We start from the raw sequence: 16,553 nt of genomic DNA on the forward strand, positions 1-16,553 counted from the left end.
TTTCTAGAATAGAGCGTTTTCACCATGACGTCATCAACTCTATAATCGAGGTCTTCTGAATTTTTATATATACCAGTGGGGTGAAGTTGACCTAGAAATAAATCTTTTTAGTATATACTAAAACAGTGGATAGTGTTTTTCGCGCGCTCTGATTGGCTACTCAATCAGTGAATATCCTGAACTATTCACTGATTCACCTCCAGTTCCTCCGAGCGAGCGACGCCAAACTTGCGTAGGTTGTGAGCAAAATGCTTTCCCGGTTTGCTGCCGTAACAAACTAAGAAATTTCAAAACTAATCAAGCAAACTATTTCCGAAATACACGAAGAAGGTGACGAAGTTCGGTTTGGAAGTTTTAACAGGTAAAGCTTTGTCTTTTTGACTTGAATAGTTATCGATAAAACCGGTGAAAAAGTTGTTTGTTTACAAATGCAAATTAAGCTTAAGTCTTGCGTTACTTTATTTAGTTGACTTGTTCATAAATAAGCTTAAAACTAAATTTAATAATCTTTTTTACAGAATTATTTTAAATACAAACAGAATTCACAACTCCTTTTGAAGAAACTTCCCCGCAAGAGCTAAACAAATGCCTTCAAAAGTTTTATTTGTCGCTAAGAAAAAGCGACGACCGCCGCCGTTCGGTCAGCGCGCCAAAATTGTAATCGTTGGCAACAGCAAATGAGTTAAAAATCATCATTTTGTGCTCAATTATCTCACTGTTTTAGTATATACTAAAACAATTATTCACCTCAGTGTGGGTGGCTAGTATAGGATATTTACCTCGCCGCTTCGCGGCGTCGGTAAATACCCAATACTAGCCACCTCCACTTCGGTGAATAATTGTTATTTAATATCGAAGTTTCCAGCCCCGTAGCGTCTTTCGTTTTGAAAATACAGCATTTTAATTTTCCGAATTTTCACATAGTGCGTGACACCACGATGGTATAAGCCTCTGCAAAGATGTCCGGTTAAAGAAAAGCTCTCTCCATATGTTACCTTTCCTTGTTCCCTATTTTCTTTCCCATTGAAACGACTAAAACCCAGGCTATTCGCCACTTTAGAAAAGAGAAGGGGTCTGGGCCTAGTGAACGTTCGCAACGACTTCTGGGACTGTTACTAAGAACAGGTAGAAAGAAAAAAGGAAGTTACATTTAAAATTATGTATGCCTTTAAGTTTTGTTGGTCTTGTCCCAGTGAGACTTTTGCTCTCCAGAATGGCGCTTTTGTACCATGTGAATGGCTAGTTGCAAAGGGCCAATAGCTGACCAGTGCGTCCCGGCCCATTAACGATCCCAGAAGCAATTGCGGGACGCATCTCGCCTCCGTTTCCTTTCTGTTTCTAACAGAATTTTTCTAGCATTATTCTTCACGTCCTAGTCATCTTCATTCAAAATCTTGTCAGAATTATTCATTCGAAATATTTTTAAGTTCTTAATAAGGTTACCTCCAGGTAGACTTTCTTCTTAACTTTGGCCTCTTTTTCGGCACAGTTTCAAGATATAAAAAGAGGTTTTATTCTTGCACATACTCCTCAAAAAGTAGATAACATCCATTGAGCAATATGTTTTGCGTAATCTTGCTTTCCTTCCGTTCAGTGTTTATCAAAAATTCAGTTATTTCGACTTCGGATAGCCGCGTGAACGCCATTTCTTTTTAGTTCACTCGTCCACGTTTCCAGGTCAATATACCATCGAATCGATACGACATCGCTCGCATCTTCCAAATGTGGTCAACGCTAATTGGTTATGAAAAATTAGCCGGGGGCTTTAAGCCAATCAAAAACGGAGAAATATTTTGAATGAATGACATTAATTATTGCGTGTTCTCTTAAAGGTTAGCTCGGAAGTAAATGGCCTGTGCTATTCACCTCCGAGCACAAAAAAATATGGCTTTCAAGATTTGCAACGATGATTTTTACAGCAACAATGCTGGAATAATGTCGCAACAATTTGAAGCAATGCCACACCAATGTTGCAGCGATCTGTTACACTGAAAATTACCCTTGCGATCGCCCTAAAATGTAAAGAAAATGGGAATAAAACTTTCCTTACAATTCCAGGTCATTGAGTCAGCTTGTGTAATCCTATAACGATTAAGCAATGTTTGCAGAAAGATTCTCAAATACAGTCAACTCTCTCGCCTTGCAGACACCACGAGAACATGCACGGACAGCTAAATCCCCGGCAAAAACAACTTATGAACTTTTGACTGAAATAAACTCTCGCTATTACGGATTCTCGCTTATGAGGTTACTAACTCGAGGTCCCTACAGTGTCCGCAATAAAGGGAGATAACTGTAGTTTCACAAATACAACTGCTTAAAGGGAGCGCAAGAATGAGAGATAAGATCGCTGGAAACGGTGATACGAAGTTTTTAAAGGGTGGGACGTTTAGAAAGATTTCCTGGATGAAACTTTGACTTGCATGTGCATCCAGTCCTAATAAACTTCGAGTATGCGTATGCCCTACATTTTTTACCAATGGGTGAAAAAAAGATTACTTGCAGTGGATTTATTATCCTACCAACGATTGAGTTTGTGTGTTTGTTTGCTTTAAGGATCGGCTGGCTAATTTCAGGTCTCAGGATTGAAAGATCTTTGGACACGCACCGAACCGCAATTACTACGGGTTGGTACAGCCGGTTGGTCCAAGGCTGATACAGTCTTGACTGTTCACAGTACATTATTTCTCCGAACAAATGGCTTTGTTCCCGGGCTCTAAATTTCCCTGTAAACTTCTCAGCCCCAACTCGAGGAATGAATCTCGACCGTGAGGCGTGTTTTCTGAGCTGTTGGTGTTTTAAACGACCAATATTTTAACAAACAGGCTACTCTGGCGTCGACTCAAGCGTCAAGAACGTGTACAGCTCATAACTGTCTACAGCCGAATTGACTGTATTTGAACGCTTCTCAACATACAGTATCAAAATGTGTTTAAGTCGTAGGTCACGTGGGTTCATAATGATGCAAAAAGACAAGTCTTGAAAGTTGGACTGGTTCACGACAAAGAGGACATTCAGCCTAGAAGCAAAAATAAGCAAACAAAACAAGAATCAATATGCCTCACTGACACCAACTAAACATTAAATGAAAAACAGACCAAGAAATCTGGAACACAGGCTTTTACACAGGATTCGCCATTTGCACATCTCTCAAAATAATACACATTATTTGCACCTCCTTCCCCCCCCCCCCAAAAGGATCACTTTACGTTGCCAACCTACCCCTCCCCTAAGCCAACATCTTGCTCTAAGTAAGAACTAAGTGTTAATGTTGGTTTAGGGGAGGGGTAGGTGGGCAGTTTCCCAGAAAGGTAACATGATCCAAATAATAATAATAATAATAATAATAATAATAATAATAATAATAGTAATAATAATAATAATAATAATAATAATAATAAATAACAATAAATAAATATATAAATAAATAATGAAATAACCTTTGCCTTAATTTCTCCTGGGCATTCTAGTGGTCCCAAGAGAAATTGAAGACTGCTTACACAAAATTTTGGGGAGGGGGCAAACACGGTGTATTATTGGAGAAGTACAAATGGCGAATACCCTGAAAACCGCTGAGAAAGAGATTAGCAGCTTTTATGAAGGAGACAATTTTAAACCGTGTTTAACTAAACAGCTTTTAAACATGTTTAACTTTGGTGTACATGGGGCTGTAGTCTACTAGCTTCCCCTCGGCCTGTCGGAGAGCTTTCTTGTACCCAAAGGTATTACCTTTCATTTAAACCCTACCTCAAAAAACGGACACATTCGTGGGTTAGGAATGAAGTCGATTCTCAACACTCTCTGCCGTTACTGGGGTCTCAGCAACAGGTAGCAATGAGACTCGGCGGTATTCGCAGGTTACAGAGGTCTTCGTTTTATAGAGGTGCGCTTTATGTGGACAGTGTGGTAACAAAACAGCTCTCGGTTAAAGATGAGTGTCCATATTTTATATTTTAGATGAGTGTTTAATTCTCTTTAATCTGTAAAGAGTAGAAGGTAAAGTGGATATTTCCCCTGAATGTGACTTTTTTTTCTGTAACTCTGTCAGGATTAGTCAGAATTTCCAAAACAAGGTATCTGTGGAGAGATAATTCTAGCTCATGTTACTGTTTACCAACTTAATAGCTTAAACTCAAAGGTAAATGGGTTAAGGAAGGAAAATACAGTGGACTCTCTCTTAACGAACACCTCTATAAGACGGACACCTTTCTACAACGGACACCTAGAGTTGGTCCCTACCTTTCTTTACTCCCTTTATTTGACTCTCTATATGACGGACATCTCTCTAAGACGGACACTTACTGCCGGTCCCAAAGGTGTCCGTCTTAGAGGGAGTTGACTGTGTGCATCGTTCCGTATGGAAAAACAACGACTAAAGCGTCGTCAAAGAGTTAAACTCGCGGGTCGATTTCCGGAACCGGACAAATCACTCCGGGTCTTAAAATAACTGAGAAAGCAAGCGGCTAGCCCTTTACATGGCTCGGATGTCCTCCTAAAATGGCGGTGTCTCCGGTTGGAGACGTAAAAATATTGTGCCCATTTAGTAGCTTCCGTGCTAAATATATTGACACTCAAATTAGGTGCTCTTTTAAATACTAATTGGCATAAATTCGGGCTTCGTAACACCAAAGCAATAACCCCTTATTGCAATTAGTGGAACTGTTTTATGCCAGTAAGGCCGGTCTTACCTTACTGCTGCACCATTCTGTAATACAGCTCCAACAGAACAAATGTCCACAGGGAGTGGCAGTTTTACCCTGGAGTCGTTCTAAACACAGTGCACATTTAATGCCGGCGGTAGGAGGAGCTAGGCGTGTCGTCGTTTGGCTTTCAGATACGACAGCATGATCTGCCGACTTGCTTGATTTCAAACGCTATTCAGAGCGAAATTACAATAAAAGTGTCGCTACAGATAGAATTACTATCTCGGGAATAACGTAAACTGGCATATAGCAAGGTTAATTTGGGAGGTCTTTACATAACAGTTATTAGTATTACCAAATATCCTTGTCTATCAGAGACCTTCAGATTCTAAGACGAGGACGATATGTTCTCAATACTAAGTAGTGCGCACGCATAAACTAGCCTCATTTTGTCATTTTTTGCGTCGCCGTTCTACTACGAGTTTAAGGGAGAATATCGTAGAGGAGGAAACTAAAAAAAATACACATCCCGGAAAGCTTCATTGTGCTACTTTTTAACAAGAAATATAAGGTGTATTGACCAGAGTTTTCTCACCTGATGAATAGCCAGCAAGAGAGAAACACCCAGCTGAAAGACAGAGAGGTACCCCAACAGACGGTAAGTAGGTCTGGAACCTTCATTTTTAAGGATCCTTCGCACTAAAAGCTGTAAGAAAATTAGAATGAAAAAAAAAAAAAAACGTGAAAAAAACACTGCATACGTAAACGCAGAACGAAACAATGTGTTCACGTCCTCCAGTAAACGTGAAATTAGGCAGTTTCACGTTGTTAATAGTCGTGTCGCAATGGCAAAGTAATGTACAAAGGAGCGTGATAGCACGTGCAAAGTTGTTGTTTTGATAATCAAAACCTGTGGCTTTTGTTTTTTGCAAAGTCCAAAATTTGCAGTACCTTCGGAGGGCCAGGCTTTGAAGAACGAGAAACATTGTACATCAAATTGACTGGGACTCTGCGACATGTATAACGTATTATACAGACTACTAGCAACGTCTTACTTTAGAAAGCTGGTTTACTAACTTAGAACAAAAGCTACTGAATCGTAGCCAACAGTTACCAGCACCGTACAAACGACTTATTGACGAGATCAAGCAAAACTAACGACGAGAGAACGACTGGAGAACTGACAATTTGACTAACAATAGACGACTGTTTAACTGTGACAATAGACGGATCGAAACGCACCAATTACTGATTACGAGTCTTCATAGCCAATAACATCATGGCTTAACTGACAGACGACCAGTAACATCGCGACGTAATTGACCAATCAGATTAATAACCAGAATATAATACCATCAACTGACGTGATACAATTCACTTTGACTCTGAAGATGACTACCGCACAGGTTGTGGAAACGTCAGTCACTGTCAACAACAACAGTCCTTTTCAGGACTACGTTCACCCGGACGATCAAACTCAACCTGCTTTTGAAATGACTCCTGGTTCAAACCTTTCACAAACATATTATTATTGCCAACGAGCAAGCCGAGCGAAGACGGTAGGCTTGTGAGGCAGCCAGCTTAATGCCACGCGAAGTATTGCAGCAGGCAGAAAAATTCTCGATCGTGCTTAGTCCGTTCCAAGCGTTCAGATAGTGGAGAGCGGTGCGAAGTAAAGAGAGCGATGAAAAGTAGAGGAGGACTAGGGAGAGAGGTTCACCTCTCCTCCTCCCTCGCTTTTATTTTTTCGCGCTTCTTTTTACTTCGCACAGCTTCCCACTATCTGAACGCCTGGAACAGGCTAGATCGTGCCGTGAAAAGTGTAATGTAAGGTGTAGATTCTCTGGGGATTTTAGTGGCGTTAGATTTCACGTGTAGTTTCACGTGACTTTTGATGACCTTTGTTATAAACAAACCAACCTTCAAAGTTCGGACAATGTTCTCTGCCAAACTACTGTACTTGTACGAACTACAACTCGCTATTTCAAGTTCGCGCTAACGTATAAATGTTATTTCCCTTTCGCTGTTAGAAACTCGATAAGTTTAAGGTTCAAAAATGTCTACGCAGAAGAATAAGAGCGATTTTAAGGCCAAGAGCATGGCAGAAATGTAGGAACGAGGAGTGCTTGTAGTGGAAATTCTCGGCTCAGCAGCTATAATGGTTTTATAAACATTGGAACTAAAACCAGTGATGTAGGCAAATTCTTTTTCTTTCGTTGGCACATAGCGAAAGCTACAACCAGTTATAATTATTTTATTTTTTTTCTTTTTTAATCATGTGGCCAAATGTAATTTAGGCAAAGTTAAACTCAAAGCAATGCTGGTCGGCCGTTTTTCCAGCTATAATGGGAGTTACCCGATGCCTCTGGCAGGGGCACCTCGTGCTGTTTGCGCGCCATTTTGTGCTTTGGTTTTTCCCATCCCTCCCTCCCTCTTGAGCTATAAAGGGCCAGGTAAGTATTGGTCGGTAAGTGTTCCACTGAATTGTTCAGTGTAACGGTACCTGGTGGGGGCCGCTCGCAGGGTTGCCATGGATACCTCCTCCTCATGCTAGAGCATTGCCCGGTTCCACCAACTTTGTAGGCACCAGCGCCCAAGTTCATCTATTGGTGATAAGTTTAACTAGTGGGTTTAGAGGGTTATTTTCAAAGGTTTACGTAAAGGTAGCGAACGTTTTGCGAACTAGGAGGTAACGAATTCGACAAGAAGCGATACCGGTTATTACCGACAAGTATCATCAACCCCTCCCCCCCCCCCCGCCCCCCCCCCACACCCCACCTCAACTCCTTTGTTGTTGTTGTTGTTGTTTTTGTTTTTTTTCCTGAAAGATCGTCGAGATTAACCGCTCGCTGTAACGGGCAAAGAAAAGAGGGTAATCATTCAGGGTTTAAAAACCGTGGGTCCGCCTTACTTAATCTAAAGCATACGGTTTCTCGTTTATGTGTGGACGGACGAAAACGCAGGTTTTCGAATACGATGATGTCATGCATCATATACTTCTAGCACGACACATGCTCCATAAGGGTGCCAGCGTATTTTCATCGTTTTAGGGTTTTCGTTTGGACGGGCAAAAACCGACGATTCGAATACACTACGTGTGGATCGTATTTTTTTTTTTTTGAAAACGGAGAAAAAAAATATCTCAGTTTTTAAAATATCCGGATACGCGAGGAAGGGGCCAGAAACCGCGCTGCAACCGCACTGCAACCTCACTGCTGCTAAAAAAGAGAACATGAAGATGTAGACCCCGGTGGTGGAGCATGGATTGGGGGGGGGGGGGGAGAGGGGAGATTATGGGGCTGATGTTAATAGAAATACACCAAGTCAGGAGCCCATCAAATGGAGCCTCCATCTCCATTAATTTCTTGAGTCAACCCTCTTCCCGAGTAGATTTATAGATAGAACGGCGTGTTTCCCGCGAAAAGTGTCATATTTCCGTGAGTCTCGTATGTCACCGTGAAAAAAATGAAGTTGGATGAAGTCGAACTCAGAAGCCCATCCTTCGACCGTTTTCCTTTTTACTATACGTCCATTTTTATGATTTTACAGCCGCTGGGATCTGGGTATCATGACCAAGTTTCATAATGTTAGATTACCCGTGAGTAAAAAAAAATCAAGTTGTTACTCACATACTGGACTCCAGTAATCCTTTTAGCAATGTGATAAAAGACTCCTGTTAAATAAAACAGGGCCATGTGTGCTCTGTGAGTATCTGAAATGATGAAAACATAACAATACACGTTTGCGAAACTGAGCCTAACCAAGAAAGAAAAAATAATTAATTTGCAGCTTCGAAACAATTAAAGGGACAGATTCACGGTTCAGCGCATGCTCATTAATTAGATTACTTTTTTCCAATTTATTATTAATTCTATCTTTTGAAAATCCCACTCACATGTATCTCAGTGATCTCAGAGTGTATTTCAAAGTAGACTGAGTGTATTTCAGAGTAACCTGAAGTGGGATGGAGGAGCACTAAAATCGCAGAAAAATGAGTGCATTATGCCTACACTACCAACATGGAATTTATTGTTGACACGAGGGTTTTATCCCATGGTTGATTAATTTACAGCTATTTGCACCTAAGTTGATCACGTGACTGCCAGGGGAGTGTGCAGATTGGTTTTTTGACAACATTATGACATGACCATATTACCTTCAGACGATACATCATGTCCCAGCAGAAAAATAGCATTTTGATTAACGAGCACGTGCTGAACCGTGAACCTGTTTGTTTGTACGTGTACTTACAAACAACTGCTGTTCTGAGAAAGGGAATCACAGCTGACAGAATCTCTCTTGTTCTTGGATGATTAAGTCCTACATGTTGCAGAAAGAAAGATGAAAGTGTATTATATAAACACAAATGAAATACCAGGTAAGCTTTTGGGCAAAAACATGATATTTTCACAAGACTAGTGAAAATAACATGTGATCTTCACACATGAAAAGATCACCGTTGCTATGGCTACATAATAAATCACAAATTTCACAGCAAATGGTTTGGTATTTTATCAACGGTGTTTATAAATTATGATAAAATACAATATGACATGGCTGCTTAGAGATAAGAAATTCCTCTTCTTGTGTTGACAAAATAAAATTTATCTCACCAATATTTTACAACACATTACACTGCAGTGTAAGGCTCTACTTAACTTCCCACATACCCCTCCCCTAACCCAACAGTTTGCCCATTAAAGTGAGAAAATAGTTTTATTGCTGGATTAGGGGAGGGATGGGTGGGCAGTTTCTCATAATAAACGGTATTCTTCACCCCAGTAGGGGAAATATGTGGAAAAGAACCTCAATGTACTGGGGATAAGCAAATCTCACTACTGCAAACACATTTTGCCAGTTCCTTGGTATGTACTTCGTTATAGAGAGATAATTTCACTGTATTGACATGAATTCTCTAGAGAACTTTTAACTTTGCATTGAACACTGGCATCACACTAGTGCTTCTGATACATGTATTACACTGTATGCCACATAATGGGCTTTTGCAAAGTTGACCTAAAACTGCATCCAATAATTAATAGGCTACTACACCCTATCAGTTGGCCTGTCACATCAGGGCACAACAAAAGTGCCTTCTGATAGCCCAGGGCTAGTGGAGCAACCCACTGGGCTACAATCTTGGAAAATCTTAATCTTGGGCCGGATCATTTCTGACCCCGACTAATCAACTTTGATCAGGATGGGGTAACGAAAGGGGCCATAGCGGTACCAAATCTGCGGGATAGGTGTTCTGTGGGTAAGAAAGTGCAAAATTCTTAAAACACTATTGTCCAAGATTGTAGAACATTTTTATTACAAGCTGCCTGATACGTGTAGGTATTAAAGCAAAATCGGCTAAAAAAAACAAATTAATGTTAGTGAAATAAGGGATTGGTAGGCCAGTTGCAAGACTGCTCTGGGCAAGTATAAAACTTCAGGAATAGAGAGAAACTTGCTTGGTTTATACATGTACTACAACTCACTTGTCTTAATCAATGTGTGACAGAAAATTGATGAGGGTGGTGTTATTTCAATAAACTATAAAATATAAAATATAATATATAATATTATTGATCTCATCTTTGAAAATTTACTCCCTACCTTTGGGCCAGTCTTCTTGACTTTGCAACCGTCGTTCAAGTTTCATTATCATCTTCTCAATAACATATGGACCAAAAACATAGAAAAGGACTAGACATCCTCTTCTCTAAAAAATGCAAAATAATAATAATAGTAATAAAATAATATAATAAAGCAAAAAAGCAAAATTACGACAAAATGCATGACCACTCAGTCCATATATGGTACTTACAGTCAACCCAGATGAAGCCTACCCCCCAAGATTTCATTAATGAACTTATTATTCAAAAGTTGAATCCATTGGTAGTTGTAGATTTCAGATTCATCTCGGCATTGTTACATGTGTAATGAGCCGTGAATTCACACGCGAGGCAGTTGATGTAAATGTCTTTTAAGAAATTTAATCCAGTCAAAGATTTTCAATCTGACCAAAATAATACAGAGAAGTTCTCGTAAAATATTCACTGCTCATTTTGCAAGAAGGAATGCTGATTTGAATTTGACACTATTAATTTTACGGGAACCCCTAACAGATTCACTTTTCAAATAATCAATTCATTAATAGAATCTTGGGGTTACACTTGACCTGCCTTGACTGTAACCACCTCTTTAATAAAGGGGATGACTGACACGGCTGTCTACATGTAGTTCATAATTAATTTTGTTACTAATGCCAATAAACTGGGTATCCCTATTAGCCATGGAACTTGAGAAATCACTTGTGAATGACAATACCTGATGAGCTTCATCCCAACCATTATAATTATCAAACATTACAAACAAGAAAAGTGAACTTTGAAAACTTCTTATCTTAGGCTGAAAGTTTTCAAAAACCTCAATAAAATAAAAATTGCAATCAGCTGCCTCCTTTGCTATTTTCTGTGTTATTTAAGGCGGAGTTCTACGCGCGGCGCAAAGTGCTGCGCAAGGGTGGAGCTCCATTGCTAAGGAAATGTGGTAATCTACCCAGCGGGAAAATTTGGAAATCACGTGACTGCACACCAAGCGAGCGAGCAAACGACTGTCCATCCGCACCACAAGCATACCAATGTAAAAGTAACTCAATCAACAGGTATGGCAACCCAAATGCAACTCAAGGTTTTATTGCTAGTGGCTAGCAAGGTGAAAATGAGTGGCAGTGAAAAATTAAAGCCAACATGAACACAGGAAACAAAATATTGGGTAAACACATGCAACAATTCCTCCATGCAAATTTGCTTTTTGCTATTAAATTAGAAGAAAACGTGTGCTGCATGTGTAATTTGTCAGTTTTTGCTAATTAAAAAAAAATAGTTTTGAAGCCATTTTCATTGTCATCTGCGTTTAACATTACACGATTTAATTTTTTTTGTTTAGAAGTATTATTAACCAGAGCTTCGCTTTTAGCCCTGGCTAAATCTATATATTACCTTCATTTAATTATGTTTAAAGCCATCATTTTTAAGGCTACAATGTATGTGTGTGGTACAATTGTTGGTTGTTGTGAATTCATATTATGAAGGAATGAATGATAACTTTATTTATACATGGTTAAAAAACATCAGCCTAGCATAGAAAATTAATTAAAAGAGCACCGAAACCAGAGAATACTTTATTAGAGATTTCATTATTGATTATTCAATCAAGGTGATATATACTTCAGCTTACCATGGTGGAAGGGACCCATGTTCTGGTTTGATCAACCTGAACAATGTTGCAGTATTCTTCACCAAGAGTTTGAAATCCTAAAAGGGAAAATGATCAACAATCACTTATGTCTATTGAATTACTAACAATACTGTAAGGTTTGTAAACCTCCTATAAGCAACCACTTACAGTGTAATAATGCAAAGATTTAATGATTGCTTAAATCCAGAGGTGACCAGTGGATTACAATACAAGAGGTTTCAACTACAGTGCTTCAAAAATTTGAGAAGCGGTTGCTTACAAGAGGTGATTATACAAGGAGGATTGAAAGTAACAATACAATATTATTATATTGTTAACAATGACAGAATGGCAGTGACAAACTTATTTTAACAAATGGAATTCATTGAAAACTATTTTATGTAACACCTTCAATGACTTAATATCATGTTACCAATCTTTTATCTAAAGATGAAATTACTGCTTGCTTCAATGTATACTTGAGTGGTTACAAGAAAGAAACAGTAGTCCATTACATGTACCACTGCATGGGCGAAAAAGCTGACAATGGAGATGGCCTACCATTTTCAAAGTGCCTTTCTTTTGTTTTTAAGGATGAAAATGAACCTTTTCTTCCTGCAGTGGCCAATGTAAAACAATTCACACGCCAAGGGGCTGGTAATTTACAATTGTATTACTTGTGAGGGGCGGCCATTTTGAGAAAGCTTGGACGACTTTCAAATCGACCCCCCACTTCATCCTAGTTTTTTGAAAATGACCCCCATAAAGTTGACATATCGCGAAAATGACCCCCGATCCGAATAGTTTAGCTAGAAATTGAGTCGCAGTTCACCACATGCTTAAGATTTACAGTAGTGTTAAAAGATCGGTGTTTTATATTACTCAATTTGCATGAAAAACTTAGCACTATTAACATGTATTTACTCTTACTTGACAAGTTGTATTCTTAACAGCTTTGAACTGAACAGACTAGACAGATGAATCACCGTCGGCTCCAAAAATTATTAGGTGAATTCACTGACCATGTATTTATCTATCTCCCAAAAACCTTAAGTATGGAAATTTGTCCATGTCTGTGTGGTTATTCATTTAAAAAAACATGCTCTAGGGATGTAATGACTGGATCTTGCAGGCTAGTCTTTCGCTGTAGTTTCAGCTTTCTAAAAAGTTAATATAATACCTTACATTGACTTCTTTGCTTATATAACAGGAAAATATTTCTTTATACCACTTCCAATAAAATGATCCCTCAGGTAAAGCTTCCTTTTCTGAAAATGAGCCCCCCAAAACAATCAAGATTCATAGTCACTAAAACATGGAACATGGTGGTTGTAGATGTTTTTGAGGTGGTTGTAGATGGTTGTAGGTGGTTGCTGAATTTTTTGAGGTGGTTGTAGGTGGTTTTAGGTGGTTGTAGATGGTTTTAGGTGGTTTTAGGTGGTTTTAGGTCATTCCATGTTTTAGTAACTACGAATCAAGATTTTGGAAATGACCCCAGAGCAAAATGGCCGGCCCCCCCTCACAGGTAATAAACGACCAGCCCCTAAAAAAGTGCCATGCAAAATTTCTGCTAAAAAGTTTTCATTTGAATGGTACATGTAACATGTAACACTACAAGGTTTTGTTAACAGCCATGTAAGTGTCAAATCATCCTCAGTGGAACTATTGTACTTCGCCTAGGAGGTATTTTGCAGAATGTCAAGCACCACAGGCAGAATACTTAATGACTCTGAAGCGAATCAAGTTTCAGCTCTGTTTCCCAGTATAACTACTCGAAAACGAACCTGATTCACTCAGTTTCCTATTAAAACTCAGAGTCGTCACTCAGTATTGGTGTTCGACATTCTGCAAAATACCCGTGCCGAGAGGAAAAGGCTTAAACAGAAATGATGTCATACCACTTATTGTAGTAAGTCCAAAATAACAGATGTCAGCCAGTAACTCAAGTTCAGCCTTCCACTTTATCCATGAGAACGGACCTTAGAAAAAACATCAAAACTATTAACACTGCAATGACATTCTTCAAGAACATCAAAAACTTATGTAGTGATTTTTTCTTCTTCTTCTTCTTGACTGTAAAAGCACCTCCTAAACTAAGCTATCTTCTTACCATATTATGGTGAAGATATCACCTACTATGAATACTTAAGCCTCTCACTTTGATATGCAACCAGGATGCCATTGGAAGTCCTTTAGACCGAGATTACTTAAAGACCTAAAAGCTTCTTTGCAAACACACAGTCATAAAATTCTTCCTTTTATTTTGATTAAAAAAATAACAAGGAATTAATAATTGTGGTCGCCTAAAAGTAAAATCAATTCTGTTTTATGAGTTGATCTGTTCTAGTATTTTTGTTCACTATTATCATCACCTATATGCACAAAATTAGAGCAGGCCCCACTTGTTCAAAAGCTGGATAGCGCTATCCACATGATAAATCACTATCCAGTTGATGAAATAATTAGGGAAACCTATTGCACTATCCAGCGGATAGAGATTTATCTGGTGGATAGCGCTCTCTCTTTTGCACGACTGGGACCATATTGATAATGATGATCAAGCAATGGTATCAGAAATCAAACACTCTGTGAGCAATCCTCTTAGAGAACTCAATAATAATGATAAAGCTATGTACATCATCTATTCATTGTTTCTTGAACTTTGACAGAAACAAGCAGGCAAGGACGTTTTAACAATATTAAAAAAAATGCTATCTGGGGCGTTCCATTTTTTATCTTTTGATCGGCTTCTTTGAAGAAAAATCCGAACCTCCTATTCTAAAACCCGTCATCCTTAGAGGGGGACGGTTCCTTTCCAGCGCAAGCAAGATTATATTGCTGATCATTTGACTGATTTGTGAGAAAGTCCTGGAAGAGTTTCTTTAGATGCTTATAAAAACTGAGTCCCACTGATATAACTTGTTATCCTCATGACTCCTTTACTATAGCCCTGGAGTAAGTAGTGAATTGCCATTTGTACATCGTTTTACCTTGGAAATTTCGATAAATTTGGCCAATCCCTTCTCTCAAGAAACCAAGATAGTAAACGTCTTTTTGGTTCGATCGAACGAGTTCCGGCTGGCCAGCACGAGCAAACATCTTATGCACTTCTGCAGACTTACGCCTGATGTAAAATTATCTGTAGGAAGAGTCAGTCCTGAAAGAGATCTCATCTAGATAGAAACGTCCGCCATTTTGTGATTACCCAGTGGCCGCGAAAGCCTGGATATCATTCCCATGCTTCATTGCCCGTTCGCGCGCGCGCGCAAAACAGGTTTTTGTTGTTATTTTCATTATCATCAAAATCCGTTGTTATTACCATGGTGCAGAGTGCCCTCAAGCACATTTATTTTTTTCCTTTTTTGATTATCACATTTTATTATTTTCTGTGACTTAGCTTGTCCGGTTTCGCGCGAGCTTCTCTCACGCTACAGCTTGCAGTCAATCAGACACTATACCAGACTAGACTATAAGACTGTATAGGCGGGTATAGACTGACTATACCCGTGAACATGCTAGCACGCGTGGAAACGAAGCTGGATGTGTTTTGCTAGCATGAAAACTTTGAAAAGCTAAGATTCAGAAAACGCAAATGTAGGGAAAGACTTGGAATTGCGGGACGTTATAAAAGAACCCACTTCGACAGGAGACGTAGTCCTCGGACACTGGACAGTGCTTGTGCAGTTAAGTGTGGTTGTCTATTTCAAATTCACCCTGGCACGGGTAGCCCGTTCCAGGCGTCCAGATAGTGGGGAGCGATGCGAAGTAAAAATGAGCGCCTACCCCTCTACTTTTCATCGCTTTCTTTACTTCGCACCGCTCTCCACTATCCTGAACGCTTGGCACAGGCTAGGTACGGGGCATCGTCCTTCCATTTCTTGTAAACTGCAGCTCTCCTTCTCAGAGGCGTCTTTGTGTTGTCAGTAGCCCATTCTGGTGTTATTTGGAGGCTAAGGAGAAAGGAAAAAGGAAGCGCGCGGGACACGTTGCATCCTCATCGACCTCCGCGGGCTTTCTTTTCTTTGATATATTGCGTTTTTTTCTTTTATTTTATTTTTATTGGGATATCCAGTGGGAGCCGAGTCTGCAGAGAAGAGAGGAACTGCATTGGCTTAAGTACCCTAACTATTAAATTGTGGTACCCCTTCAACCCTTTTTGCACTTTGAAGTCAAGGCTAGGCACAATAATTTAAATAATTGTCACCAAGCAAGTAGGGCAGGACAGGCAGTTGGGAGACTAGGGGCAGGCAGATGGAGTGCGGGAGGTGGGACTTCTAAGAGGGTGGGAACTGGGGGAAATTAACCATCAGCGCTTTTATTAAAACATTCAGCAGTCGAAAGACAGCTACAGAGAGGAAGCCAAGGAAAGGCAGTGGAAGCTAGGAGGCTTAGACTCTCATCTACCGACTACCCTTCCCCGACCAAACAAGGACTACTATGACAAGTCAGTTAACCATCATGTGAACCTAGCTTGCACCAAAGATAGCCAAGTCCATCTGCAAAACAGCACCAAAATCCTTGTTCAACACCATGATCAATGGGCCTGTTTAAAAAAGCCATTGTCGATATGGCAATCAGATTGAAGGAAAACTCGAAAGATATTTCCAGTAAATTGTGTCTGTTGGGGGGCCCAGAAGAAAAATATTGGCCCTGTTTAGCAGATATTACTTACCAGGATTTTAC

The 16,553-nt window shown here is 39.6% G+C and overlaps 1 protein-coding gene across 1 annotated transcript; it reads right to left on the bottom strand.

Moving 5' to 3' along the window:
• Window positions 1-1,637: 1,637 nt before the first annotated feature.
• On the bottom strand, window positions 1,638-15,055 carry LOC140935151 (peroxisome biogenesis factor 10-like). The gene is made up of 9 exons (XM_073384685.1): window positions 14,861-15,055; window positions 13,769-13,849; window positions 11,871-11,947; window positions 10,245-10,350; window positions 8,895-8,963; window positions 8,273-8,355; window positions 5,239-5,349; window positions 4,689-4,874; window positions 1,638-3,019 (listed from the first exon to the last, which is right to left on the bottom strand). The coding sequence occupies exons 1-9, from the start codon at window positions 14,967-14,969 to the stop codon at window positions 2,945-2,947; spliced, it is 897 nt and encodes a 298-aa protein (XP_073240786.1). The 5' UTR covers window positions 14,970-15,055; the 3' UTR covers window positions 1,638-2,944.
• Window positions 15,056-16,553: the final 1,498 nt, after the last annotated feature.

This window comes from Porites lutea, chromosome 1, assembly GCF_958299795.1.
Source record: "Porites lutea chromosome 1, jaPorLute2.1, whole genome shotgun sequence".
Classification (NCBI taxonomy): domain Eukaryota; kingdom Metazoa; phylum Cnidaria; class Anthozoa; order Scleractinia; family Poritidae; genus Porites; species Porites lutea.